Genomic DNA, 26,341 nt, shown 5'->3' on the forward strand with positions numbered 1-26,341 from the left:
GTGTTGGAGCTACCCATTGTACAGTTTAACCAGTTTCTCAGATGAGCTAGCCTTGGTGTTTTTTTTTTTTAATAGGAATTAAAAGAGGGAAGGAGTCTCAACTTGGTTCTGAAGTTGCATAGCCATGTAATCTTGGGAGAAAAGAATCCCTTGTAAGATCTGCAATTTTCTTACCCATAAACCCCATGATTTTATGATATACGGAGGCAGCCTGTTAGGAGAAAGGAGCATGAAAATCCTGTTGAGTTTCAAGGGCCAAATTGTTGCCTTGTAATGTGCATATACTTTGGTCAATTAAACTATCTTGTCATTTTGGGGGAGTTTGTATGTGTGTATGGGATCCAGAGGACAATCTCACATGCTTTTGTTCACACCCTAGCCATCATTTTTATCTTTTGAGCTTTGGCATTCTCTTATCTGCCTTCCCAGTGCCTGAATTACAAGTGTGCAGCCATATGCCCAGCCCCTCTCCTTTCTTTTGCCTCTTTCTTAATGTGTACTTTGGGGATGGATCAAGTTCAGATCCTCACGTTTAAAAAGCAAGCAATTTTTCAGACTGAGCTAAGTTCCCAGTCCTATGACCTAGAGTGAGGTCAGGAAGGTAGGAGATTTTGGACATTAAAAGCCAATACTGTTTATTCAGAGGAAGGAAACCATCAGTATGCAAGGGGCAAAGATATGATTTGGTGATTTTATTGGGATACCAGGGCAACGATAGGAATACTGAATAGGGAAGTTTACAGGATTGACATTTGGTTTTCAGTGAGGTGCAATATTCAGGAAACTAAGCTGTGGACAGTTCTCTACAAAGGTAAAGGAGGCCAGCATCAGTAGACAGGATAACTGTGTTACTTCTCACTCTCAAACCTATCACGTGTAAGGTATCACTCACCCAATAGAGAAAAGATATACCCGGGCTACTTTTCCCCAGATACAAAGAACAGGGAGGTGACAAGGACACAGGCAATCTGTGTACCCCCTGTCTTACTTGGAACAAAGGATTCCAACCAGTTTCTTTGGGCTCTTGATGGAGGAAATATCCTGTGTGTCTGGGATAGCTCATTGGACCAGTGATGTCAGGAACCCTCCAATGCATAATGAAAATTGCAGGGAGAAAGCTTTCTGTAACCAATCCTTCCCTAAGCAGAGATTTCCCCCAAGTAACTCGATGCCTATAAAAGCCTTCCTTTAGGAAAGATCACCTAGTCTCAGGTTGGCACTTTATTCTGTTAACAGTCTGCCATTGTGAGTGTCTTTTTCTTCTTTTACCACATGTATTGGATTTGTTTCCTACTTGGTCTTGCTTGTATCTCTGTTTTTCAATGTAGGGGAACAATTATTCATTTTATTTATTTATTTTTCTGAAGAGAGTGCTGCTTTGTTGGGCAGTTATGTCTTCTAATAGTGAAGGGACAAATATTATCCGCTTCAAAGGCCTTTTCAGTCACCAGCATGATCTGCCTTTGTGCTCCTCCATCACCCATCGGCCTAAGGCTACACTTCACTGTGGAAACAATCGACGATGCACTGCTATCTTCCAAGTCCCCTGGATGTGGCGGTCCATCAGGTACAAAGGTGTGTGGATACAAAGACTCAAGGTACATGGGTACCATGTGGTTCCAGGCAGGGCTGAAGAGCCTCAAGCCAGGCAGCAAGTTTAATGCTAAAAACTATATTGGTGTGCACCCTAAGCTAGACACAGGGATGAGAAGAAACAGGACAGACTGGAGGACAGGGTCTCTTGACACAGGAAGTCTAAAGTGCTGTCCTTATAAAAATGCAAAGCAGATCCAAACAGAATTACAATGATCTTTAAAAGAGCAGAGTTGGTCTGAACACTGATTAAAAAAAAATGCTTTATCAATTAGAGACAAAAGATTTTTTTCCTGATGATATTTATTTCATAAATGTAATTATTTTCTAAAACATATTAAAATAGAAAACATGTTCTTTTGATCAATTTATACAAAGAAAATACCAATATAGTAATAAAAATACTGAAAATATATGAAAAGCACCAGAACGTTAGAGAAATTACACTGGCAACAATTCCAGGAATATATTTTTTATAATTGTACAATAAAGTGCTATTAAATCCAGTCAAAATTAGTGGCAAGATATAAAAGTTATGGTTTTATGAAATTTGAGACTAGGTTAACCAGCATTTGTATTTTAGGCTACTTGCAGATCAAGCTAATGATCTTTTATTAATGTTTTCATGGAAAATGTATTAATTTCCATTCCCGAGTGAAAATAAAAATCAAAATGAAAATCTCTGGTAATTTGATCATGAAAAAGCAATGACATGATTAAAGAGAAAATTATTGATCAGAATACTAAAAATAATCATGCACATATGATTAGATTAAACCAAATAAAGACAGGACAAAATCAAATGTAACTCTATAGATTAATCAAGATTAGCAGAAGAGTCCAGTTACTGTTGACATTATGTTAATTTCCCAAAGTCCTTTTTAGTCACATTCACCACACAGAAATGCTAACAAGATGTTACTAAATTCAACTGACCAGACAACAAGCAAAGAAGGGTGTTTAGTGTATCAACATGATTTCCTTATGAAACATTAAAGGGACACTGTTAGGACAATTATATTCCTCATCTTGGCTAATTAATTGCCTGTTTATCTGATGAGGAATGAAAAGCATAGACAGATACTTTGGGATGACATTATATTAAGGCCCCCAACTCTACCACTTGGGAAGTCACTGTGAACATACAGGGACATAGTACTTAGTGTGGACTGCAGTCTGTTTCACATCTGGAGGTGGCAAACTGAAACAGAAAAACCCACATTAAGACAAAGCATCACACTAGTGTCCCTTTAAGGTTTTCTTTCCTCGGCCGACTTCTTAAGGAGCTCCATTACATCACTCCTCCAAACTCGGTCTGGGAATCAACGGCTTCAAGATGAGAGCCCCCAACTCTACTCCTGAGAAGAACAACTCTCCAAACATGGCGGAATATTCATTTGCTAGGCAGAGGACTTTCTTCCTTAAAAAGGCAGATATGGATTTGAATCGAAAGTGACAGAAACTGGTCATGTTAATGATTACACAAAGCTATTTCATTAGCCTCTGCTTCTGCAAGGTGTATCTCTATAGGAATTTAGGAGCCATATGAATGAGTCTAAGTATACGGAAGGCAGAGCAGTCAGTGGGCCAGAGAAGCCACGGGAAGTGATAATTCTTCCCATTCTCTAAGCCTTTCTGCTTTGCTTTTATATTTGCACACATGAATACTTTTAAAGTTTCCTTCTCATCAACAATTTTCACAAGAACCATTTGGAACCCACGGTTATTTATAGTAATGGACAACTAGACTTTCAAACAATGTTATATAATAATGCCTTTCATTTAAAAGCGAGGGTGAAGGTGGCATCATTTGTGGTCCACAGAGGAGATTCCTTTGCCCTGGAATGAAGATGAAGATGGCACAATGGAAAAGTAGGGCCTTATAATAAACCCAGGCAAAAAGTTCAGTGTCCAAACATAGGGAAACTGCATAGAATTGACTAGAAAGGGGGGCTCTTTCAGAGACGTTCCTTCTGGGCACTAATAAGAGAAATCAAAGAAAACCCAACCACATGTAGCTTTTCATATTGTATCGAAAACAGAGTATTCATTAAAGAGCCCGGATTTAATAAGAGGCAGGCTGCTCAGTGACACTGAGAAACAAAGGCTAAGGAGGTTTGGCATTAAATAGCTTTACATTCCAAAAGCATATCGACTATCATCTGGAAGTAGTTCTCCAAGTTACAAAGTCATGATCACATAAATTATTTAAGTATGCTTCCTTTTTTAATATACATATTTTACATACATAGTATAGAAAAACTAATAAGTCAGCTTGGCTAGTAATTCTGTAATTTTTAAAAAAGCAGACTACATTTTTTTTTTGGCTACAACAAAGCATATTAGTCTTTTCAGTTCAGCTAGTGTATTTACATGATAAAAATTTGCTTTGAAAGCGTTCAAATCAAAAAGAAAAATAAATTACGTTTATGCTATTAATTTGTACAATGCACATACGTTTACTTAGTTTCCTAACTAGCTATAGTCTCTAATAATCAATGCCTCAAACGTCTCTCTAGCCAAACAACTCATTTCCAAGATAGGCACCCTTCCATGTGCTGCTTTATTTCCTTGTAGGAAGCCCAGATGTGTGGAAAGGTTTGGGTGGGATCTGTATACCTTCTCCAGATAATGCCTGAAGGAGTTTTATGGTTTTGACCAGGTGCCACTTTTAATTGTATAATGAATAAAAGAAAGAAACAACAAAAGCAAGCAAGACCATTGTTAAGGCAAGCAGTAGCTGTTGGAACCAGATAGAGCGCTGTAGTTGGTCTTCCAGTTTCCTATTGCTTTCTAGTAAACGATTGAGCTGAATGGGGGGAAAAAGGATGAGAGATTGATATCAATAAAACAACATGAGAATGCCAAACTGGAATATCAGAACTCTAAACACTGAAGGGATGGGGCCCATCTACTCTGAAAGGTTGGGAACTAGAAATGCCAGGGAGGCATCCATTATGTTTGGTGGAGATGTATGTCCCTGATGCTCTATTCTAAAAGGTCCAATTTTGTAGTTGAGACGGGAAGAGAGTGTTCACTTCCTGGAGGTCCAGGCACCTTTGAGATATTTCTCTCTTTGGATACTCTTTTCTTTTGGGCATCACACCCAGGCACTGTGTGCCAAGTAAACATTTCACCACTGAGTTCTATGCAAGAAGCCTCTTTGTTTCCTTCACGTTGAAAGGCATTAGATGGTGCTTTTTATACAAGAGGTGTCTGTTGTACTCACCAAAGCACTGTGTGCTTTACGATTTGGCTCTGATTCCATAGTAAAATTGCCAGGCTTTAAACACGCAGAGACCTTCAGATGGCAACCTGGCACTTACCATTTCTGATTGGCCTCCTCATAAAGAAGAGGGCACTTCCAAGCCAGGTGTGGTGGCTTATAGCTGTAACTCTAGCACTTGGAAGGCTGATACAGAAGGAATACAAGGAGTTCTAAGCCATCGTGGATTCAAGGTGAGTCTTAGTCTCAAAAAGCAAGCTCCTCCCCCCCCAAAAAAACAAAAACAAATAAAAAACAACAGCCCCCCCCCAAACCAATACAAAACAAAAACAGAAACCCCAACAAACAAACTCTAAGCCCCACAAAGGAAACTAAACCAAAACTAAAAGAGGAAGAAAGAGTTGGACAAAGAGCAATCCTGAAACATTGGTAGTATCTCTGCTAAAAGTTCCCATTAGGCTAGTGGAGCACAGATGGCCCTGTGGTACTGATCAGCACTGGCAATTGTTCAAGGAGGGAGAAAAGGCACTTACTTGCAGGTACAGATCTTCACTGGTTTTATCTGACATGGTGGAAATGCTGTCCTTCAGCATGAGACTGTTCGGTTTGCTGCTCTCAACGGTGTGACATCTTAGCCTATGAAATTCAAAGGAAACATAACTTCTTCAAAGCTTTAGTGTACACACACACACACACACACACACACACATATATATATATACATATATATATAATTTCTGAAAGCAAACTAGGAAATGCAGAGTTAAATGCAAGTGGTTGTGTATTGGGAGACGAAAGGTTCAACTCCTCTCCCTAGGCTCAACTCAGAAAGCAGCTCAGTCTATATTTTATTTTTTTCCAGGGTCTTTTTTCTCCACTGAAGAATCAAAGGCCAGGCTTTGTGCCTGTTTATAAACCACTGTGCTTAGCCCTCAGTCCCCTTTTAGCTACCTTCTGTGTATAAAGAACAAGAGGCTGTGCATACTGCCTACCACCCCAGGGGATTCAACAGAAAGCCTTTTCTAAGTTGTTCAGTAGAATTTACCCAGATTACCTTCCAATTTCTAGCATGGACGGATAGTGCTTTACTTGAGCTTTTAGTACCAAACCACCAGGATCCCTCCCACCTTCTAGGTGGGAACAGTGATTTTCTCTTGATAGCTCCACAGAAGGCAGCCATTAGGAACTGGTAAAACCCAAAGCAACAGAAAAAGGAAGGCAACTTCTATTTAACAAAACCCCTCATTCTGAGTGTTTCATAATTCTTATTATGTAACTCATTCTTAATATTTCCACAATTTCTCATGCTTTTCAGTCAAACCAAAAAAGGTCTTGAGGCTCAGTCACCATTGGAGTACATATCGAAGCCCTGTTTCATGAACACAGCAGACTAAACTAAACCAAAACAAACAAAGGCATGACCAGATGCATTTTTGTGCCTATAATTTGAAATTTTATGCATGTTATTACTTCTCCTCAGAGCCCGACCTGCATAAACGTTTTCCAGTGATGCTAGAAATACTTTTCTGTTAACTTTTTTCTTCTTTGAAGCGTGGTTTCCATATTTAGCTCATGTAGTCCTCTGTCTTGACCATCCTGCTGCAACCTCCTATGACTGTGGTTTGCAGTCATAGGTCTCTGTTGCCATGTGCCTCATTTTTTTTTTTTGTCTATTTGCCAGTACAGGGGATGGAACCTAAGACCCTGCACATGTGAGACGAGCACTCTAGTACTGACCTATCTCCCCAGCCTGTTTAAATGAACAGTGCTCGGACTTCTCACTCTCAAAACCCCAAGATAGGCTAGACATATGGGAGAGCACTTGTGAGGTAAAGTGCTCAGAAGACTGAGCCACGAGAATTGTCACACGTTTGAGGCTAACCTTGGCTACATAATGAGATCATGGATCATAAAACACATACCCCCAAAATGCCAACATTACAATACAAAACATTAAGAAAACCAATACCCCAAACAAACAAGAAAAAACCAATAACAACAACAAAAGCCAAAACCCTGTAACAAACAGAAGCCAAGCCTCCTTCATCAGCTCCACAGTTGCCCTGCAATCTGTGGCACCTCTAGTTTAGCCCAGAGGTCTCCATCTGTCTCTTCAGCATGGGCTCTGGCTTCTGTGATTCCTGCCTCCTGAAAGAGCTCTTTAAGATCATCAAAACTGTAGTGGCGCACGCCTTTAATCCCAGCACTCGGGAGGCAGAGGCAGGCAGATTTCTGAGTTTGAGGCCAGCCTGGTCTACGAAGTGAGTTCCAGGATAGCCAGAGCTATACAGAGAAACCCTGTCTCAAAAAAAAAAAAATCATCAAAACCGTCAGTGATGTAACCATCAAGTGGGCAGCACCAATACTCTTTCTTTTTCTGAATGGCAGTGCTTAATATCATGGTTCACTTCTGCTCCGAGACACATTTTCCTCCCTGACAAGAGCAGTCCTTTGATCACAGAATGCTCCTCCAGGTCAGGCCCTCCTGAGAGAATTCCTCCTAAGCAATGAGCCAGCACTCGCTCTCCCAGCTGTCTCTTGGCCACCCCACCCAGTTAAGGAAAATGGAGCAGTTCCTTGCTGCTTTTTGCGTAAGCCAAGTACATTTCTTTTTTTTCTTGCAACTTGCTTTGCTTGCTACCAGAAAGCTCTTTGTGCAGTCACAGTCACCATGTGACTTCCTCTTTCATTTCCCTCAGGTCCTAGTCATGGCCAGCAGAGAGATTATCCTTAACTACTTTATAAACCAGGGTTTCTACCTTAGTGCTACTAGTTTTTTTTTGGGGGGGGGCTGTGGGGAGCCGCCCTCACATTCGCCGTTACAAGATGGCGCTGACATCCTGTGTTCTAAGTGGTAAACAAATAATCTGCGCATGTGCCAAGGGTAGTTTTCCACTACATGTGCTCTGCCTTCCCCGTGACGACAACTTGGCCGATGGGCTGCAGCCAATCAGGGAGTGACACGTCCTAGGCGGAGGATAATTCTCCTTAAAGGGGACGGGGTTTCGCCATTCTCTCTCTTGCACTCTTGCTCTTTTGCGCTCTGGCTCCTAAAGATGTAAGCGATAGAGCTCTTGCTCTGGCTCTTGCTTTTGCTCTTGCACTCTTGCGCTCTTGTGCTCTGGCTCCTAAAGATGTAAGCAATAGAGCTCTTGCTCTGGCTCTTGCTCTCTTGCACTCTTGCGCTCTTGCGCTCTGGCTCCTAAAGATGTAAGCAATAGAGCTCTTGCTCTCTTGCTCTCTGGCTCCTAAAGATGTAAGCAATAGAGCTCTTGCTCTCTTGCTCTCTGGCTCCTGAAGATGTAAGCAATAAAGCTTTGCCGCAGAAGATTCCGGTTTGTTGCGTTCTTCCTGGCCGGTCGCGTCGCGTGAACGCGTGTAAGAGGGGGCTGTCATAATTTTGAGGGAGTGGTGTTCATCAAATGCACTGTAGGAGGTGGAGGGGCATTTGCTAGATGCCCACTGCCCCCACCCCCGCCCCAACTGCTGAGTTGTGAAAAACAAAAGATGGTTCTGGATACTGGCAAATGTCCTTGGGCGGGGAGGAGGGGGGACAAAACCGATGTCACTCCAAGAAATAGTTATCCCATTTTTTAAAGGGTGTGAAAGTAAGCCAAACTAGGAAGAAGTCCTCCCTTGTGGCCTTTACCTTCCCTGGTCCATTTAAAGCCACTCCTCAGGGCTGACATACAGGGGCCCGCAAGGCTAGAACTGTGCACCCAGAGCCGGGTGTGGTGGCACACGCCTTTAATCCCAGCACCCGGGAGGCAGAGGCAGGCAGATTTCTGAGTTCGAGGCCAGCCTGGTCTACAAAGTGAGTTCCAGGACAGCCAGGGCTACACAGAGAAACCCTGTCTCGAACACCCCCCCGCCCCCAAAAAAGAACTGTGCACCCACCTCCTTTTAAATAGGATACTGTTTCTCTGAGCAGCTTTTGTAACTGTTATCTATGCTGTCTCTTCCCGTGGGAACAGAGTGACTCGATTCTTGGAGTGGCTCCAGGGCCACTGTGGCATGGGACAGTTCCAATAGAACTCACTAGGATTTGCCAGTGTCCCCTTTGCTTTGTCTTTCCCCTGATACAGACAATAGTGCCGGTATGTCTCTGAAGCAGGTGAGCTTTCTGACAAGGGGGGCTTGAAGGTCTGAGATATGCACCTGCCCACTGGTCAGGCCTGGAGCAGCTCCCTTCTTTAATCGAGGTAGCCCAGGAATCTAACCGTTGCAAGGAATGGGCAGTGTCGGCCTCCGTCCCCCTGTGAGGCAGGTCTGACTCTGGGTCTTCCATCACAGCGGAGAGGCTGCTAGCAGACACACTTACCTGTGCTCCATCACCTTGTTTCTTGGAACCTCTTTCCAGAACTGACTCAGTTCTGCAGGCCCAGTGCCAGATGACTGCTCCATTTCGGCAGCCATGATCAGGAACCGGTCTTGAGCTGAGACGGTTAAACCTGCATTTCAAAAGAGTAATTTGACCTATGAACTCGAACTGCCACTGGGGTGGGGGTGGGGGGCTGGATTTGTGGCTTAAAGCGTTATTACTATTTAAAATATAGTTTATTATAGAAAAACAGTTTAAGTTGAAACATTTTGACCATACTCTTCCCCTCCCCCAAGTCCTTCCAGATCCTCTCCCATCCCTACCCTGCCAAACTTTAAGTTTTTTCTCAAAAATCAAACAAAACCCCAATATAACAACACTCCCCGCAACCAAGAAAACAAAATAAACCACCACTCAGAAAACAAACACCCCACCCCCACCCCCAAACTGTAACCAAATAAAAGCACTCAAAAATCCTCTGGAGTCCATTATTTGGTGGTCAACTACTTCTGAACATATGAGAGAGAGAGAAAGAGAGAGAGAGAGAGAGAGAGAGAGAGAGAGAGAGAGGAAGAGAGAGAGAGAGAAAGAGAGAGAGAGACAGGGAGAGAGACAGAGACAGAGAGAGAGAGAGACAGGGAGAGAGAGAGAGAGAGAGAGAGAGAGAGGAAGAGAGAGAGAGAGAGAGAGAGAAAGAGAGAGAGAGACAGGGAGAGAGACAGAGAGACAGAGACAGAGAGAGACAGGGAGAGAGAGAGAGAGAGAGAGAGAGAGACAACAGCTCACCTCCGTGTGGAGAAACGATGATATCAATGGAAGCTCCGGGATCGCAGCTGCTGTTGCTAGGCTTGACCCTGTATTTTTCTGGAGCTGTGGTTCTCACCTATTTAGAAACATAGTTACCCCCTAATCACATGCTGTTTTGGGGGCAAGGCTTAAGAACGGCTTTCAAAAAGAAGAGCAGCGAATAAACAAATCACCAAAAAGATAAAAGTAACTACTTTTAAGCTCTATCAGCACTTGGCTTTTCCCCACCTTTTTGAGACAGGTCTTTGTAGCCATTGCTGGTCCCAAGCTGGCTATGTAGACTAGGCTGGCCTCCAACTCATACTGACACACCTGCCTCTGCCTCTTATGGACTGGGATTAAGGACATGCACTATATTACACTTGTCCCTAGTTTTCCTCTTGTTGTATGATGCACATGTGTGTGCAGGCCAGAGGCCAATCTTTATTAGATAAAACATCTAATTTACCACAACCCTGAAGGACAAAACAATCGAATCAAATGTGCCTTTTCCCTCACACGTGATATAGCTGGGAGTGTAGTTTCTACTGAATACTAATGTGTCACCAAATACGAAGTGTAGGAGACTAAGCTCACTTATCAGCCCTTCTACTAGGAGGGAGTACAGGATGGGGGTGGGGGACAGGACACACAACACATTGTTTAACTATAACTGTCTCCTTTAGGAATGCCCCAAATCATCTGCCATTGACCCACCCTCGTCATTTATTATGACTTTAAGATTTTCTTTTTTACCTTAAAGGCCACAATATTTTTTGTGACATTTGTCAACACTATCAGAGTTTTCTTCTCTCCAGATTCAATGCTTCCAAAATATAATTCCTCTGCTGGGCTAGGAGGAAAACAAAGAAGGCATTTGCAGTACTCAGACTAAACAGCACTGGATTCATGAGTCTAAAAACATGTTTGGCCGGTAGTTTATGCTCAAGAGACTTCCTTACAAAAGATGGTGGCCAAAACAGTTACCTAATACCATTTTATATATTAAACTTCCTGATGCTATGCATGCTGGGAAGCCCTATGGTTTTCCCTAAGGTCAGAAGAAAAATAGAAAAGGGAAAGAAGAGAATTACGAAGCTGCTGAATTAATCCTACAATCAACACAATCTAAGGTGGCTCAGTTTAAACTCCTTGGGAGGTTATAGATTATTATCAAAAACACAGAAGGCACTGCTGCTTCAGTGTTCCCTAATTACAAACAGATTAGCCACGAGCATCCTTTTTATACAAACAGAGAAGAACATAAGCTCAGAGAAAGATTATTAGGGATACATTTAAGTAACAGAATAATTTCTTACTATAGAATGGCTTTTCTGAGAATGGAGAAGAAAAAAATAGACATGGAAAGAAATTTAGAGTAGTTCCAGAGGGCAGTTAAACTAGTAAAACTATTAAAGACTCAAGCTTCCAAGTTTGCCATTAGTGGCTACTGGAAGATCTACAACCTAAAATGAAAAGACTCAACTCTCTGGAAAAATTGTTGTGTAGTTTAATAGCATTAGCCGGACAGATCAAGTGCCTCAAAACAACCAGAAGGACATCTGGGCTAGTGATTTTGCTTTAAGTGGTGGGACACACACACACACACACTTCCAACAGGAAGGTTTTCAGACTCTCTAGGTAGCCTAGACTAGCCTTCAAGTGTGAGCCTCTTGCCTCCTAAGACTGCTGGAATTGAAACCTTGCATTGGTAGTCCTAGCTGCAGGTATGTTTCTGTCTGTTATGTTACATTAGACATGTCATACACATCAAGGATATTCATGTTTAAGGATGACCTTGCCCACCTTTGGGCAAGACATTAAAAGTGTAGAACTGCTCAGTCCTTTTTGGAGCTCAAAGAACAGGAGACATGAAGGCACAGCAATGTTATAGATGTCAGAGTACCTCCCAGTAAACAGTAGAAATATCACAGGCAGCATGGGGAGATGACACTGGTGAGGACCTTGTGCATGTGAAGGAGACGTTCTGTGACTCTGATCAGGGCACAGGTATTAGAGTCATGTTTACAGTGCAATCCTGGAAGTTGTCCTATTCTAACCTGCCTTACTGGCTTCTGTCACCATTAACCCTCAAGAGTTGCAGGTGAGGATTTATGCTTCGGATGGGTCTACGGAGAAGCATGGAACACTGACTTCCAAAGTAGCAGACAAAAAAGTGCAAACATACAAACTCCAAAGGAGGAAAATGGCAAAGAAACAACATGGGAGACAAAATTTATGTTATGTGTCTCTCCTTACTCAGATATCTACACAGACAATGGCTATACATCCCACTCCAATAGTACTCAACCCATATGTAGAAGAAACAGTTTCGTCAATTAGAGACTTTGAGATTAAATTCTGTAGCAGTCTGGCTGAATTGTTGAGGGATGATATACTCGAAACATAGTTACATATGAAAAGTTTAAAGGAAAGGGACCAAAAGGTCACATTAGGTCATCACTGACTAGTGTTGCTATAGCAATACTGACCAGAATAATACAGGAAATAGCTCTGGGCTTCTTTTACTTTTCAGTGTTAGGGATCAAATTCAGGGCTTCACATAATGCAGGAAAGCAGCCTAACTATGAGCTACATCCCTAGCTCCCTATCTGACTCCTCTGAATTAATAAATTGGAACAGAGAGAAACATGTCTTCCTTTAGGGTTTAGTTAAAGCCTCATTCTTCAAGAGCAAGCTGGTCTTTCAGAAGGTCAGATCAACAAACTCATCCCCTTATTTTTATTTTTCCAAGCATCATTAAGATTTAGTCAATATTCAATACTCCTATCCAAAGTGTGACGAGGGCTATGAGACACACACTGCAATCAATAATAATAATAAAAAAAGATAGAAATGGTCACTAAGTCTGGAAAACAAGGCACATTGTACTCTGCACAAATTGTACTGTACTCTTAATGCCAGGGTAGAAGTTTTCTTAATCTTCTTAATCGTCTAGTACCCCATCCTCGGCCAAGATGATCAAGACCTGTTACAAGAAGGCAGCCAATACAAGCTTTGTTACCTGATGTGTAATAAGGGTCCTTTAAAAACACTCAATGGCTTTTTAAAAGTTTTCGTCTTTGAATCAACTTTTTCATTTTCATCTTTTTTGGAAACAGACTCAGTTGGGTTACTCTATACATAAAAAACAACAAAAGAAAGAAAGAAACAGAAACAAGGTAGAAAAGATGAAGATGTTTTAGTTCTAGTTGAACAAGGCACTGGGAAAACAAATAACCATCTAGATTCAAAGCAAAACAAAGGTTTTTTTAAAACATGTTTAGCATGTCTAAATGACATGTTTAATGTATACTGACATGACTGACCATGGGGAAATACTTGTACGATGCCCTTATAAACAGGACAGACTTGATGGTAGTTTCTGCTCTAAATTATAATGTACTTATCAAGCAAGCTCTTGCTAAGTTTTGTGAAGAACAGCAATTAACAAGTCCTTCAAAATGAAATTCAGAAGAACTGGATCTGGTGAAATTTCAAATTAATCATTTTTATTTTTAACCTTAAATACATTTTTGACAAAGATTCCTTCCAGATGTACTTCACCGTGTTTTGTACAAAGCACAGAGTTAGCTCTTTATAAATATATGATGCTGTAATTCAGTTCCCCTCATCCCATTTTTTTTCAAGAAAAGTGTAGAGGCAAGGTAACTGGATTGGCTCAAGCACTCACCCCTGGCAGAGCTTGGAAGACAGCACAGTACTTTCCCCTGTGCTGGGGACTGAACCTAGGGCATCATATATGCTGGGCAAGTACTGTACCAACGAGCTATGTCCCAAGCTTTAGCTGGCAGCTTTTGATTCCATTATACTTGGTTCCTAAAATTACCTTTTCAGACAGAGCTGGTGGCTCCTCATTAGAAATCGTTTCCAAGGTTTCCTTACCATCACCTTCTATATCTTCCTTACTTGAGGTTTCATCCTCACTGGCAATTGGCCCATTTTCACAAAGTGGTGTCTGGAAGTCATCATCTACCAGTGGTGGGTAGCTATACTTGAATGGATCCTACATGAGACAACGTTCGTTATCAGTCTGCTCTTACTGTGGAGAGAAATAATTCTCTTATGGTATACTGAAAACTGGACTACTTTGGCCAAGAAAATAAGCATAACTATAAAGAAAAAATGGGATTCATTTCAAACTAGAAAAGGGAAAGAGCAGTAAATAAAGACTAAGCCATGTAAGAAACAACTCAAGTTAGATCTTTAGCTTACTCCACACAAAAAAGGTCAGATGACTAAACGCATGAAGTGTACTGTATATATCTTGTGCGATTTTTAAACCATAAAACCAGAAGAGGAATGAAATGAATAAATATCTAAGTAGGGCAGACTCATCCACACACAGCACAGAACACAGGCAGTGCAATAATATTGATAATTGGTTCTCGATGTGGTTCAAGGGTAGAGTAATTCGCTAGCATGTTTGAGATCTTGGCTTCAATTCCTAGCACCACAAAACAGAACAAACCCAAATCAACTAACCAAGTTAAAAAAATCCCAAAACCCAAACAAAATATATATTAAAAAATATGGCTCAGTGGGCATAGTGATTGTTGAGCTAGCATGAAGAGCTGAACTTAGATCCCATGTGAAAAGCCATGTGTGGTTGGTTATACTTGCTTTTAATTCTAGTACTGGGAGGTACAGACAGGAGGACCCTAGGGGATCAAATGCCAGCCAGTTTAGCTAATCCGTAAGTTATAGATGCAGTTTAGCTAATCCGTAAGTTATAGATGCAAAAAATAAGGTGGAAAGCAATAGAGGAAGACATCTACTGTTGATCTGTAGCCTCCATATGTAAACACATGCACTTACAAATGTGCACACAGCCTTATACACAACACAGAATCAAGCAAAAAGAAAGCCAAAGGATAGAGATGTGGTTCGGTGGTAGAGTGTCTACTGCTTTATCAGAGACCAGAGTTCAGATCCCTGCACCAACATTAGGCAGCTCACAGAAAATTGCACTCCTGACTCCAGCTCGAAGGTATTTTTTAAAGTGTCTTTTGGCCCCCATGGATACCTGCACATATATGTACAAAAGTGCACACACACACACACACACACACATACACACACACACACACACACACACATTTTAAAAAACAAAACTCATGTGGATAAACAAAACTCATGTGTTTAACAGGAGAGGTGAGTATGACAGCTATATGCCTATAATCTGAGTACTTTAGAGGTTGAAGAATTGGAAGTTTGAGGCAATCTTGGGCTACAACAGACTGTGCCTCAAAAATAAAATATAAAAAAGGGGAAAATTGCAACCATGGTTTTGCTTTAACTACAGGTGTAATATAGTATCCGACGTAGCATACAGTTTTCCTAGGTTCAAATACAAAGTGTAAAGTTTCCGAATAAGAAAGGTTCAGACTTCAAATTAAATTTATTGGTTCAAGTCTCTTCTAATTAATGAAAACTAACAGTGACACCAAAAGCGAATGTTGTTAATCCTTGCTTCTCTTTAAATCCAATTTTGTCAGGCAGGCAAAATATGCTTACAATCATTTACAGAGGTTTCACACTTTAAGAATATTCGCTTTCGCATTCATTTTTACAGCTATGTAAATTCTAAAACAACAACAACCAAACCAAACCAAACCAAAAAAAAAAAAAAAAAAAAAAAAAAACCAAACTTAATTGAAACAAAGAATCACCATGCAGTCCCGGCTGGCCCAGAACTTTTGATCTTATTTTTGCCTCTTGAGTGCTGGGTACAGGTGTGCACTACCACACCTAGTCACAACATTAATATTTCTAAACATACCCACTCATTTCTGACCTATGTTTTAAGAAATAAAACTCAGTTCAAAAAAAAAATTCTGAGGGCTGGGCAATACCATTTGCCTAGCATGAATCTGACTCAGGGTTTGATCCTTAGAGTGCAAGTCAAACAACCCTTCTAAACTTTGGCAGCACGTTTTTAAGGTTGCATTACATTAAAAGGACCACTGGGTAGGAAAGGCAGGGAAGAAAACCAAGGGCACACATCAAAATCAAATTCAGTAACTTATAGTTCATGAAACTGGAGGACTGCAGCCATACACTGACTTAGAATGATCTTTAAACGAGGTTGTGAAGGGAAACCGGAGAGGTACAGTGCTGTCCCAACACACTACCTACTTAAAAGAGATGAGTAGGGAGGGAAAGTGGGAAAATGAAAGGGAGGCGGGGGAGAGGGGAACCTGATCTGGTATTGGGTAAGGGAAAAGGACTGAAGCCTTGAAGGCCAGCAGAAAGAATGGAAACAGGTAACCTTAGGAAATAGGAGGTTGGGGGGACCCTACAGCATATACCAGAGACCTGGGAGGTGAGAGACTCTCAGGAATCAAAGGGAGGGACCTTAGATGAAATGCCTGACAGTAGGGAGAGGGAACTTGTAGAGCCCACCTCCAGCAGGAAGACAGGGCATCAAGTGAGGGATGGGGTTGCCATCCCACAGTCACATCTCTGACCCATAATTGTTTCTGTCTGAAAGAAATACAGGGCTGGAAATGGAGAGGAGCCTGAGGAAAAGAAGGTCCAGCCACAGGCTCAAAGTGGGATCCAGCTCAAGGGGAGGTCCCAAGGCCTGACACTATTACTGAGGCTATGGAGAGCTCACAAATAGGGACCTAGCATGACTGCCCTCCCAAAGACCCAATAAACATCTGAAAGAGTCAGATGCAGATATTTGCACCCAACCAATGGACAGAAAGCAGTTGACCCCTGTTGTTGAAATTAGGTAAGGTTGAAAGAAGCTGAGGAGAAGGGCGACCCTGTAGGAGGACCAGCAGTCTCAATTAATTGTTCCCCAAGATTTATCAAACACTGGGCCACCAAACAGGCAGCATACACCAGCTGATATGAGGCCCCCAACACACATACAGCAGAGGACTTCCAAGTCTGTGTTCATTCAGAGATGATACACCTAACCCTCAAGAGACCGGAGGCCCCAGGGAGTTTAGAGGTCAGGTGGGGTGGGGGGTGAAGAAATCAACATGGAGACAGGGTGGGTGGAGAGGAGGTGTGGGATGTGAAACAGTGGAAGGGTGGACGGGGGTGGGGTGGATAAAATATGGAGTGTAAAAAATAAATTAATAAAAAATGATATTATATAAAAAAGAGATGAGTAGGAGGAAGGCTTCTGTGTCTTTGCCTACACCTGTCTACACATGCTAGGCACATCTCTAGAAATTAATCTAAGAAATGCAACCACAGAAGACAATAGGGTGCTTGAGACACGAGGAGGAGACATTTTATAAAGAACTGCTTCTAAATATACTTTTGAATATTGAATGCACCTCCCCCCCCCCCAGTTTAGAATCATATGTACACATAGCCTATTCAAAAAGTAAACTTTAAAACATGAAAATATCCACACCACTGCATCTTATTTTAGGGGTATCACTAATCCTTCTTTTTGCATTAAGATAGGGCCTACATCTCCTTGGGTAGGGGAAATTGAATCGTGATTGAGATGTATTGTATGGGAGAAGAATAAAAATTAAACAAACAAACAGACAAAAAAGATTTGCCCTTTTCCTTTTGAATACATAGTATAGAAGCCTAGCATTGTTCGGTGTTCTACCTTAACAAGTTTCAAGGATGGTACTTACTGTCCCACCCATGTGGGGAGGCAGGTATTCCACACTGACATACTCCTGGATTTCATTCTTACTTGTAAACTTCAACAAGCTTACTGCTTCGGGGCCAAGCCAGCTTTTCACAATTTTGAAAGCAGCTGAGGAAAAACAAGCAAGTCACCACACTGGCTTTGTCAAGCACTTTACTGTATGCACTAGCCCAGCCCTTCTGAAAGCGTTAGAACTTGGAGCTGTTCTGCCTTTTTTCTGAGGCTGGACTCTTGCTATCCTTTAAATCCAGCAGGCTTTGTGGTATGCATGCCCCTCACAACGCTTCGACTGCTCCACGGAGATCCAGGAAGCCTAAATTACCCTGATGCTCACCGAAAAGCTTCTCAGGGTCCTGACCTGTGACCACATCCATCAGTGGCCTCAACAACTATGACTTTTAGACAATGAACTAAATGGCTCTGTGTCTCAGGAAGGAACTGCACGATGTTGTGAAGAGTCCTTTACGGTGTGGCTCTTCTGATAAACCCTCAATATAAAATCCCTCCTCAAAGGGAAAGGCAGAAACAGGAGGAAGGGGCCTGCTCATTATGGGTGTGAGCCAGAACCAGCTTCCTTCCTGACTCAGAACTCTGCCTTTTTCCCAGGCTGCGCAGTTTATATAACCACGAGAAAGAGGCTACAAGAATAAACTGCTACCAAATGTAGCTACTTGACAGCTACAATTCTGTCCTATGTCGTGTTATTAGTTTTAGACTTAATTAAAATATTATTTCTAATGGGACATTTTAACCTATTTTGAAAAAAAAAACCTAAAAGTATAATGTGGCAGTAAATATGCAAAAGTGGCAGTAGACAAGAAAGCAGAAACCAGAATAATAGAACCCTTAAAGTGTGGTTTAGAAAATCATGTTTTTTTCTTTATTCTGGCTCCCTATGATTTAGGCTTTTGTTCAAGTACTATTTAAACTTTCCCTTTTAATTTAAAACAGCCTGTGCCTTGACAGGATTGAAGTTATGTTCTTGGAATTAAACGAAGTGTTAAGTCTGATTTTTTTTTCATGCCAGCTTTATTGAAATAATTCACAACTGTTTCTAGCTGTGGGTTACCATAAAAGCCCTTTGTCAGGCCAAAGAGCTCTGGCAGATGCAGTTAAAAAAATTACCCTTACCTAAAGAGAGGTCTGGCTTTTGCTCCCAGCTTCTGGGAGGAAGCCTTCCTGTTTGGTAGGATTGTCTCTTTTTGTTGGCCTGGGAGCCTTGGTGTAGTGGGAACAACATGACCTCGGATTAGAATAGGACTTGGCTATGAGAGAAGAACCAAGTGTGATTTAAGGTAGGGCAGTAGGCCATGGAGCACTAGTTGGGACTAGGCTCAGGCAAAATCACTCATGCCTACATAATGAAGCCCCAAGACAATTTCTGATAACCAAGGCATGCAGCCTTCACTTCAGTATTTCCTTGGTTGGCAATATTCCCTGTGTGCTGGTCACATCGATAGTGAGCGTGATCTGTTTCACATTTGGAACGTCTTTCTAAATCTTTTCCTTGCAATAAATAACAATGACGAGCACAGTTGTTTTCAGTGAGCTCTAGCTAGTGATCAAACATTTGAAAGCCATTTAGGGAACTTCTTGAATTTGTTGATGGCAGTCCTATAGATTGATCAGATCCCTTTAAAATCGACTTGTTTCAACAGTACTTTCTGTTGCTACTTTTTTTTTTTTTTAGAGTTCTTTTTTTTTTTTTTTTTTTTCTTTTTCATTTTTTTTTATTAGGTATTTAGCTCATTTACATTTCCAATGCTATACCAAAAGTCCCCCTTACCCACCCACCCCCACTCCCCTACCCACCCACTCCCCCCCTTTGGCCCTGGCGTTCCCCTGTACCGGGGCACACAAAGTCTGCTTGTCCAATGGGCCTCTCTTTCCAGTGATGGCCGACTAGGCCATCTTTTGATACATATGCAGCTAGAGTCAAGAGCTCAGGGGTACTGGTTAGTTCATAATGTTGTTCCACCTATAGGGTTGAAGATCCCTTTAGCTCCTTGGGTACTTTCTCTAGCTCCTCCATTGGGAGCCCTGTGATCCATCCATTAGCTGACTGTGAGCATCCACTTCTGTGTTTGCTAGGCCCCGGCATAGTCTCACAAGAGACAGCTACATCTGGGTCCTTTCAGTAAAATCTTGCTAGTGTATGCAATGGTGTCAGCATTTGGAAGCTGATTATGGGGTGGATCCCTGGATATGGCAGTCTCTACATGGTCCATCCTTTCATCTCAGCTCCATACTTTGTTTCTGTAACTCCTTCCATGGGTGTTTTGTTCCCACTTCTAAGGAGGGGCATAGTGTCCACACTTCAGTCTTCATTTTTCTTGAGTTTCATGTGTTTAGGAAATTGTATCTTATATCGTGGGTATCCATTCCACCTCACACCAGTGAGAATGGCTAAGATCAAAAATTCAGGTGACAGCAGATGCTGGCGAGGATGTGGAGAAAGAGGAACACTCCTCCATTGTTGGTGGGATTGCAGGCTTGTGCAACCACTCTGGAAATCAGTCTGGCGGTTCCTCAGAAAATTGGACATAGTACTACCGGAGGATCCAGCAATACCTCTCCTGGGCATATATCCAGAAGAAGCCCCAACTGGTAAGAAGGACACATGCTCCACTATGTTCATAGCAGCCTTATTTATAATAGCCAGAAACTGGAAAGAACCCAGATGCCCCTCAACAGAGGAATGGATACAGAAAATGTGGTACATCTACACAATGGAGTACTACTCAGCTATTAAAAAGAATGAATTTATGAAATTCCTAGCCAAATGGATGGACCTGGAGAGCATCATCCTGAGTGAGGTAACACAATCACAAAGGAACTCACACAATATGTACTCACTGATAACTGTTGCTACTTTTAAAAGAGTTTTATCATGAAAGGGTATTAGATTTTTGGCATGTGTGTGTGTGTGTGTGTGTGTGTGTGTGTGTGTGTGTTTTACTCTACTGAGATGATTCTGTAGTTTGGACTCTTCATTTTATTAATATGATATATTATACCGAATTTTTTTTTTTTACTTTGAACCAACTTTGCATCACTAAGACAAGTCCTATTTTGTCATGGCTTATAATGCTTTTTGGTGTATGGTGGTGGTGGTGGTGGTGGTGTGTGTATGTGTGTGTGTGTTGTGCTTACATGTATATGCATGTATGTAGAAGCCAGAAGACAACCTTAGTTGTCACAGCTCAATAGTTTTCTACCTTGTCTTTTTGGGACAGGGTCTCGCTGTCCTAAGATCATTGATTACATTAGAACGGCTGGGCAGAGAGCTCCAGAGCTCTGCTTATTCCTTCTCCCAACCCTCACTTCTCAGAGCTGAGGGATATAAGCGCGTGTTGCTACTATGACTGGCTTCTTTGTATAGATTCTTAGGGATTAAACTCAGTTCTCAAGCACTCTGCCACCTGTAATACTTTTTATGTTTCTTTGGCTATGGTTTGATAGTTTTGTCCTTCTGCAGTGTGGAACTCAGGGCTCCACACAGGCCAGGCCAGTGCTGTACCTTCAGCATGTACATCAGAGCATTGGTGCATCTGTAGTTGGAAGGGGTTGCCATCTCCAGTTTTCCTGTTGTCGGATATTTGGTAGCAGGATTGTATTTACTTATAAATGAGTTAATGTTTTCCTTTGGGGCCTATTTTTAGAACTGTTTACAAAGGGTCAGGGTAAATTCTTTAACTATTTCATAGAATTTGCCAGAAAATTCACCAGGGCCTGAATGTTTCTTTGTGGGATTTAAAATTTTATTTTTACTTTTTTTAAATCAATCAATCAATCAATTAATTGATTGATTAATTTACTTTTGGCCAATACTTCTGATTCGAGTCAGCTTTGGCAGTCTAGGTCTTTCTAATAATTTATCAATTTCATCTCATTTTTGAAGTTCATTGCTATAACTATTTTTTTATTTCCATGAGTCAGTAGTGACCTGGGCTTTTTTTTTTTTTTGATCTAATATTTTAATAATATAAGTGTTTTATTTGGTTAGTCTTTACCAGTATTAAAAGGCTTGCCAATAAAGAACTTTTGAAAGCACCAAATTTCAGTTTACAGAGTTTCCCTGTTGTTGGCTGTGTATGTAACAGTAGTCTCTGTCCTATCTGTATGGAACACCAACAAAATCAATGTGAAGAAAAGAATTGCCTTTCAAATCACTAGGGATTTTTTTTTTCAATAGCCACTTCAAAAGACTCTTAGCAAAATTATGGCTGTCAAAAAGGGCCATGTGACTTCAGTGATCTGGGGTGACTTTCAGATTTCTCCCACTTTGTCCCTCAACACTTGAACCAAGAGAAAACCTAGCCAATGCATGTTTTGTAATTCACCTCTGGGGGGTTCCTTATCATTGTTTTACCCAGGTGTTGGAATGGCTTCCTGCTGATTTTAGAAAAAACAAGAAGAAGAACTCCCAAGCTCTGAGGAGAGAATGGCAGGCAGTCCTGTATCTTCACAAAACAACCTCTGAGAACTTTGGCTCCAGCCTTTTAAGAGTCCACAAGGATAATATGAACATGTTCCTAAACGGCATTAGACACATAGTTGAGTTGGCCAAGTAAGACAAACGAAAATCAAAAAACATAATAACATACTCACCATTCATTATCCAAGGCATATCAAAGATCACTATTTTTGCTGAAAGACCAAAAAAAAAAAAAAAATCACTTCATGTGACTTAGTCCCTCTACAATAGTCTATCAGTTTGACCTGACCTAGAAAAGGACTAGCATATGAGAACTATGAAGCTGGCTGCTTAGGGTCTAATTCAGGAATGTGTGAGTGGGGCTGGAACTGAACCACTGACTCACAATGGGGAGGAGTCCCAGTAATGCACTGTCCCTGGTCTTTGGCAAACAACCCATCCATCCCTCTGTTCACTTGCTAGTTTAACGAAGGTACAAAAGAAAATAGTTAAGGGGTCATGGGTATGATGTGCTAGACTTTAAAAACAAGATTTCCATGTCTAATGTATGGCTTCACTTATACATTTCCTTGAGATTACACCGTTGACTAGTCATACTGCTGTCCCTTCCCTTTGACTCTGAGACACAGAAATTGTTTCTTTTCTTAATTGTTAATGAACTCTAGGAAGCCAAAAATTCTGAAGTATACACAACTGTTATTTACATATGGAGCTGAGAATGTTAAGTAGCCCTATAAGCAAATGTGAGAAAGAAATCAGAAACCACAAAGGGGATTTGTGATAGCCGATTCTTTCTTCTATTGCAGATGAATCAATACGCAATTTCACTCTTGTCCAAAATGAGAATCCCCTAGACTATTATGTAAAACTAGCACAAAGTAAAATATACAAAAAGAACTTGGTACCAGTAAGAGGTAGCTCAGTGCTTAGTATTTCTGCTTTGGAGCAGGGATATAACTAAGGTCTAATAGTTGGAGTTCATGACAGCTTTTGAACAGTAAGTTTAAGACCCTATAAAACCTTATGTCTGCAAAACCACACAATTTCGATAGGACAGAGACATCATTTGCAATTAGCTAGATGAGCGATATTTCTATGTACCATTATATAAATCTGTGAATCAATGAACAGTTCTTTCAAAATAATCCTGGACATATTTTATAGATAACAAATAATTACACTTTTTCCCCTCAGAGGCTCATCACAAACTTAAATATTCAGCCAACAGGTGTTTTAGAAGGCTGAATGTATTTTATAAAGTAATATTATACTGTTATTAGTACTATTTCTACATGGCTTATCCTTTAGATTGTTCAATATTTCAGTTTTGTTTTGTCCATAAAAGAAGCAAGTTGATATCGTGAAGTAGTATTTCTTTAGTATCCATTCATGGGCACCGCTTAGCAAGATTTAATGAATCAGGGCATGTGCCAGATATATAAGGAATTGTAGAATATTCAAGTTTCCCAACCTGAATACTGTCATTTTCTTTATCTATAAACATTCAACAATAGCCTCCGAAGGGTTTTCAATATAAGGCTGCAAGTGGCGTTGACTCTAGACTTCCATTATGCTTTTGCTCCCCAAGAGACCATAACTGTGGTATCTGCCAGGAATGCATGCAGGCAGCTCTGTGAATTTCCATTTTTGATAGCCCTTTGCCTCTTCTGCCTTTTTGGCTTGTATCACACTGGGGCGAAATAAAATCGACTGTTTGCATGGGTTGGTCACTTACTTTCCCAATGGGTAATCTATTACATAAATCCAACAAATGAAAAATGAGCTTCTAAGGCTTAGAAAGAGTCCATAATTTGAACTCCCATCATTAAAGGGAGAGTTAAAATTAAAAACAAACCAAACAATGCTGTGGATGTTAGTTCAGTGGTAGAACCAACACTTGCCTGGCAAGGACAAAGGCCCCGTGTTCAATCCCCAGCACCATAAGAAAACAGAACAACGAGAAACCCTCTAGATACCAGAGTTGAATGTAGTACATTCTGGTTTAGTATTCTCTTACTGCTAGTTCTAAAGCAGCAAGTAGTAACACACTGTGCATTATTTGCCTTACAATGAACTTTATTAGTACCGCTTATCTGCTCTTGCATGCAGCAAGTTCCGTATGAGAAATATAATTTTAGACAAAGATCAGGCCACATGGGCTCATGTTGCAAATACATATATATATAATTGCAGACAGCTGGGTGAGCAGTGTTGCAGGCTCTTTTGGAGTCTAGCACTTCACTCATAACAACAACCCTGAAGGAAAACGACTTCAGAAAAGTATGCATCTACTGAGATAAGGTGTTACGTGTCTACCTAGGAATACACTTAAAGTACTTCATAGGAACCCAGTGTTTCAGGGAGGAGAGTCTATAACATAAAACTACCATTTTTGGATACCATCTACAATCTCAATATATTATATTTTTATAAAGGATTAAGTTACTTACAGAGGTATTTGGGGTAATACACCTTAAAGCAGTTGATGATAAATCGTACAAAGTCCATGTCCTAAAATAAATATTTAAATTTTAAGACTGTCCGTATCAGACAACATTAAATTATACATTTTGAACAGTGATAAATTATTAAATGTAACTGAGACAACTATTTTTCTTAAAAAATAAGCTAATATAAGTATCTATAGCCCTAAGGGTTATGGTTTTAGGTTATTAAGCTAAGAATTGGCCCTAAAATTGAGTTGAAGAAGTCATATACTCATGGGTATTTTAAAATTTATTTGGATTACTTCAAATTAGTCATATGCTTCAAGCTATAAAAGCCATGGGGCATGCAATGGATATAAAAGCAATCCCCACAGAGAGACTCTAAAATTTCTATTGAACAATTAAAGAACTATTGAAAAGGATATACAGTTTACAACATAACTAACTTAAATAATATATATGCACACACACAAACACACCCATTATGGTATAGTATTTACTTCCTAAATCTAATTTTTACCTTATACAAATTTCAATAAAATATGCTGTATTATTTCTCTATACAAGGATCCCATTGATCTGACCTGCCAATTTACTTCTTATTTAAGATGCCCTGCATTAGTTTGTTGTTGTTGTTTTTTAGTTTATGATCAAGAGCTGTTTATTCATTCCAATTTTTAGGAGACTGTATTAAACAGCTGCCTCGTTAGTTTTCTTGCTTCATACACAACAACAGGAAATGAGGCCATCAGGGATATTAGTCATGTTCCATCCCCTATATTAATCCATTCATCCTGTTCAGCAGCCTTATAAACACTTCTAGTTTGAAGTGCTAAGTAGACAAGCTGCAATCCAGCACAGCTATTGAAAGGCTGGTAATTCTAGACAGGAGAGGCTATAAAGTCTTTCCTAGCATATGAGTTGCAGTGCCTTTAATTGCAGTAAACTGAAATCAAGCATCCTTAACTATAACTATTTATTCTGTGAGAAGTCCTAGTATATAGTAATACCTTTATAAATAGTCTTTATATGCAGTAGGCATAGTTTAAAAAATCTACAGTTAATTAAAAGTCAGATAAAAGGACTTAAAAACTTGCTGTATAAAATACTGGTTACCTAATTTAATCTGTGACTACTCTCAGCTATTACTAGTCTTTATCTAGTAGTCATTACCATCATTTATTCAGTAGGCTGTCCTTGTTCATAAAAGGTCATTTTGGGGGATTTCAAGTCAGTGGTGTATGTCTACACTGGGTATTACACAACACACCTCCATGAAATAGACCATTGTACAATCTCTAAGGATGCTTTCAGAATGGTATCTGTGTCATTTACAGTGTTCATCCTCTTGATGACAAATACAAGGTTTTTCTTTCTAGTTCAACTGCTGAGAATGCATTTTCCTAAATTATTAAAATTCAGCTATTTGTAGAATATTAAATGATTCCATTCTTTTTAGCTAGGAAGCCAAAAGGTTACAGGCAACATGGTAGTCCAATTCTTACTAAAGCATTTTATGTCCCATATGTGCATCATTTTTTTCTTTTTTAAAATTTTTTATTAGATATTTTCTTCATTTGCAGTTTAAATGCTATCCCTGTTCCTGTTTCCCCCTCCAAAACCCCCCTCCCCTCCCCTGGCTCCCCAACCCACCCACTCCCGCTTCCTGGCCCTGGTGTTCCCCTATACTGGGGCATAGAACCTTCACAGGACCAAGGGCCTCTCCTCTCATTGATGACCAACTAGGCCATCCTCTGCTACATATGCAGCTAGAGACATGAGTCCCACCATTTGTTTTCTTTGATTGGTGGTTTAGTCCAATCAAATGGGTACTGGTTAGTTCATATTGTTGTTCCTCCTGTGGGGCTGCAAACCCCTT

At 40.6% G+C, this 26,341-nt stretch overlaps 1 protein-coding gene across 10 annotated transcripts in view; it reads right to left on the minus strand.

Moving 5' to 3' along the window:
* Nucleotides 1-1,878: 1,878 nt before the first annotated feature.
* The window catches only part of Mospd2 (motile sperm domain containing 2), a 44,337-nt gene continuing 19,874 nt past the window's right edge, over nt 1,879-26,341 (minus strand). For 2 of the 10 annotated variants that reach the window (XM_006528985.3, XM_011247873.2), the window contains exons 6-15: nt 24,466-24,526; nt 22,189-22,236; nt 17,561-17,685; nt 13,777-13,953; nt 12,952-13,064; nt 10,683-10,779; nt 9,927-10,023; nt 9,141-9,270; nt 5,353-5,455; nt 2,063-4,402 (exon numbers count right to left, since the gene is read on the minus strand). In XM_006528985.3, the coding sequence (XP_006529048.1) occupies nt 4,265-4,402; nt 5,353-5,455; nt 9,141-9,270; nt 9,927-10,023; nt 10,683-10,779; nt 12,952-13,064; nt 13,777-13,953; nt 17,561-17,685; nt 22,189-22,236; nt 24,466-24,526 (1,089 nt within the window). In that variant the 3' untranslated portion in view covers nt 2,063-4,264. Of the gene's footprint in view, nt 4,403-5,352; nt 5,456-9,140; nt 9,271-9,926; nt 10,024-10,682; nt 10,780-12,951; nt 13,065-13,776; nt 13,954-17,560; nt 17,686-22,188; nt 22,237-24,465; nt 24,527-26,341 lie in introns of all 10 variants that reach the window. The other 8 variants (NM_001290523.1, NM_001290524.1, NM_029730.4 and 5 more) reach the window with 8 other exon arrangements.

Source organism: Mus musculus, chromosome X (assembly GCF_000001635.26).
Source record: "Mus musculus strain C57BL/6J chromosome X, GRCm38.p6 C57BL/6J".
Taxonomy (NCBI): Eukaryota; Metazoa; Chordata; class Mammalia; order Rodentia; family Muridae; genus Mus; species Mus musculus.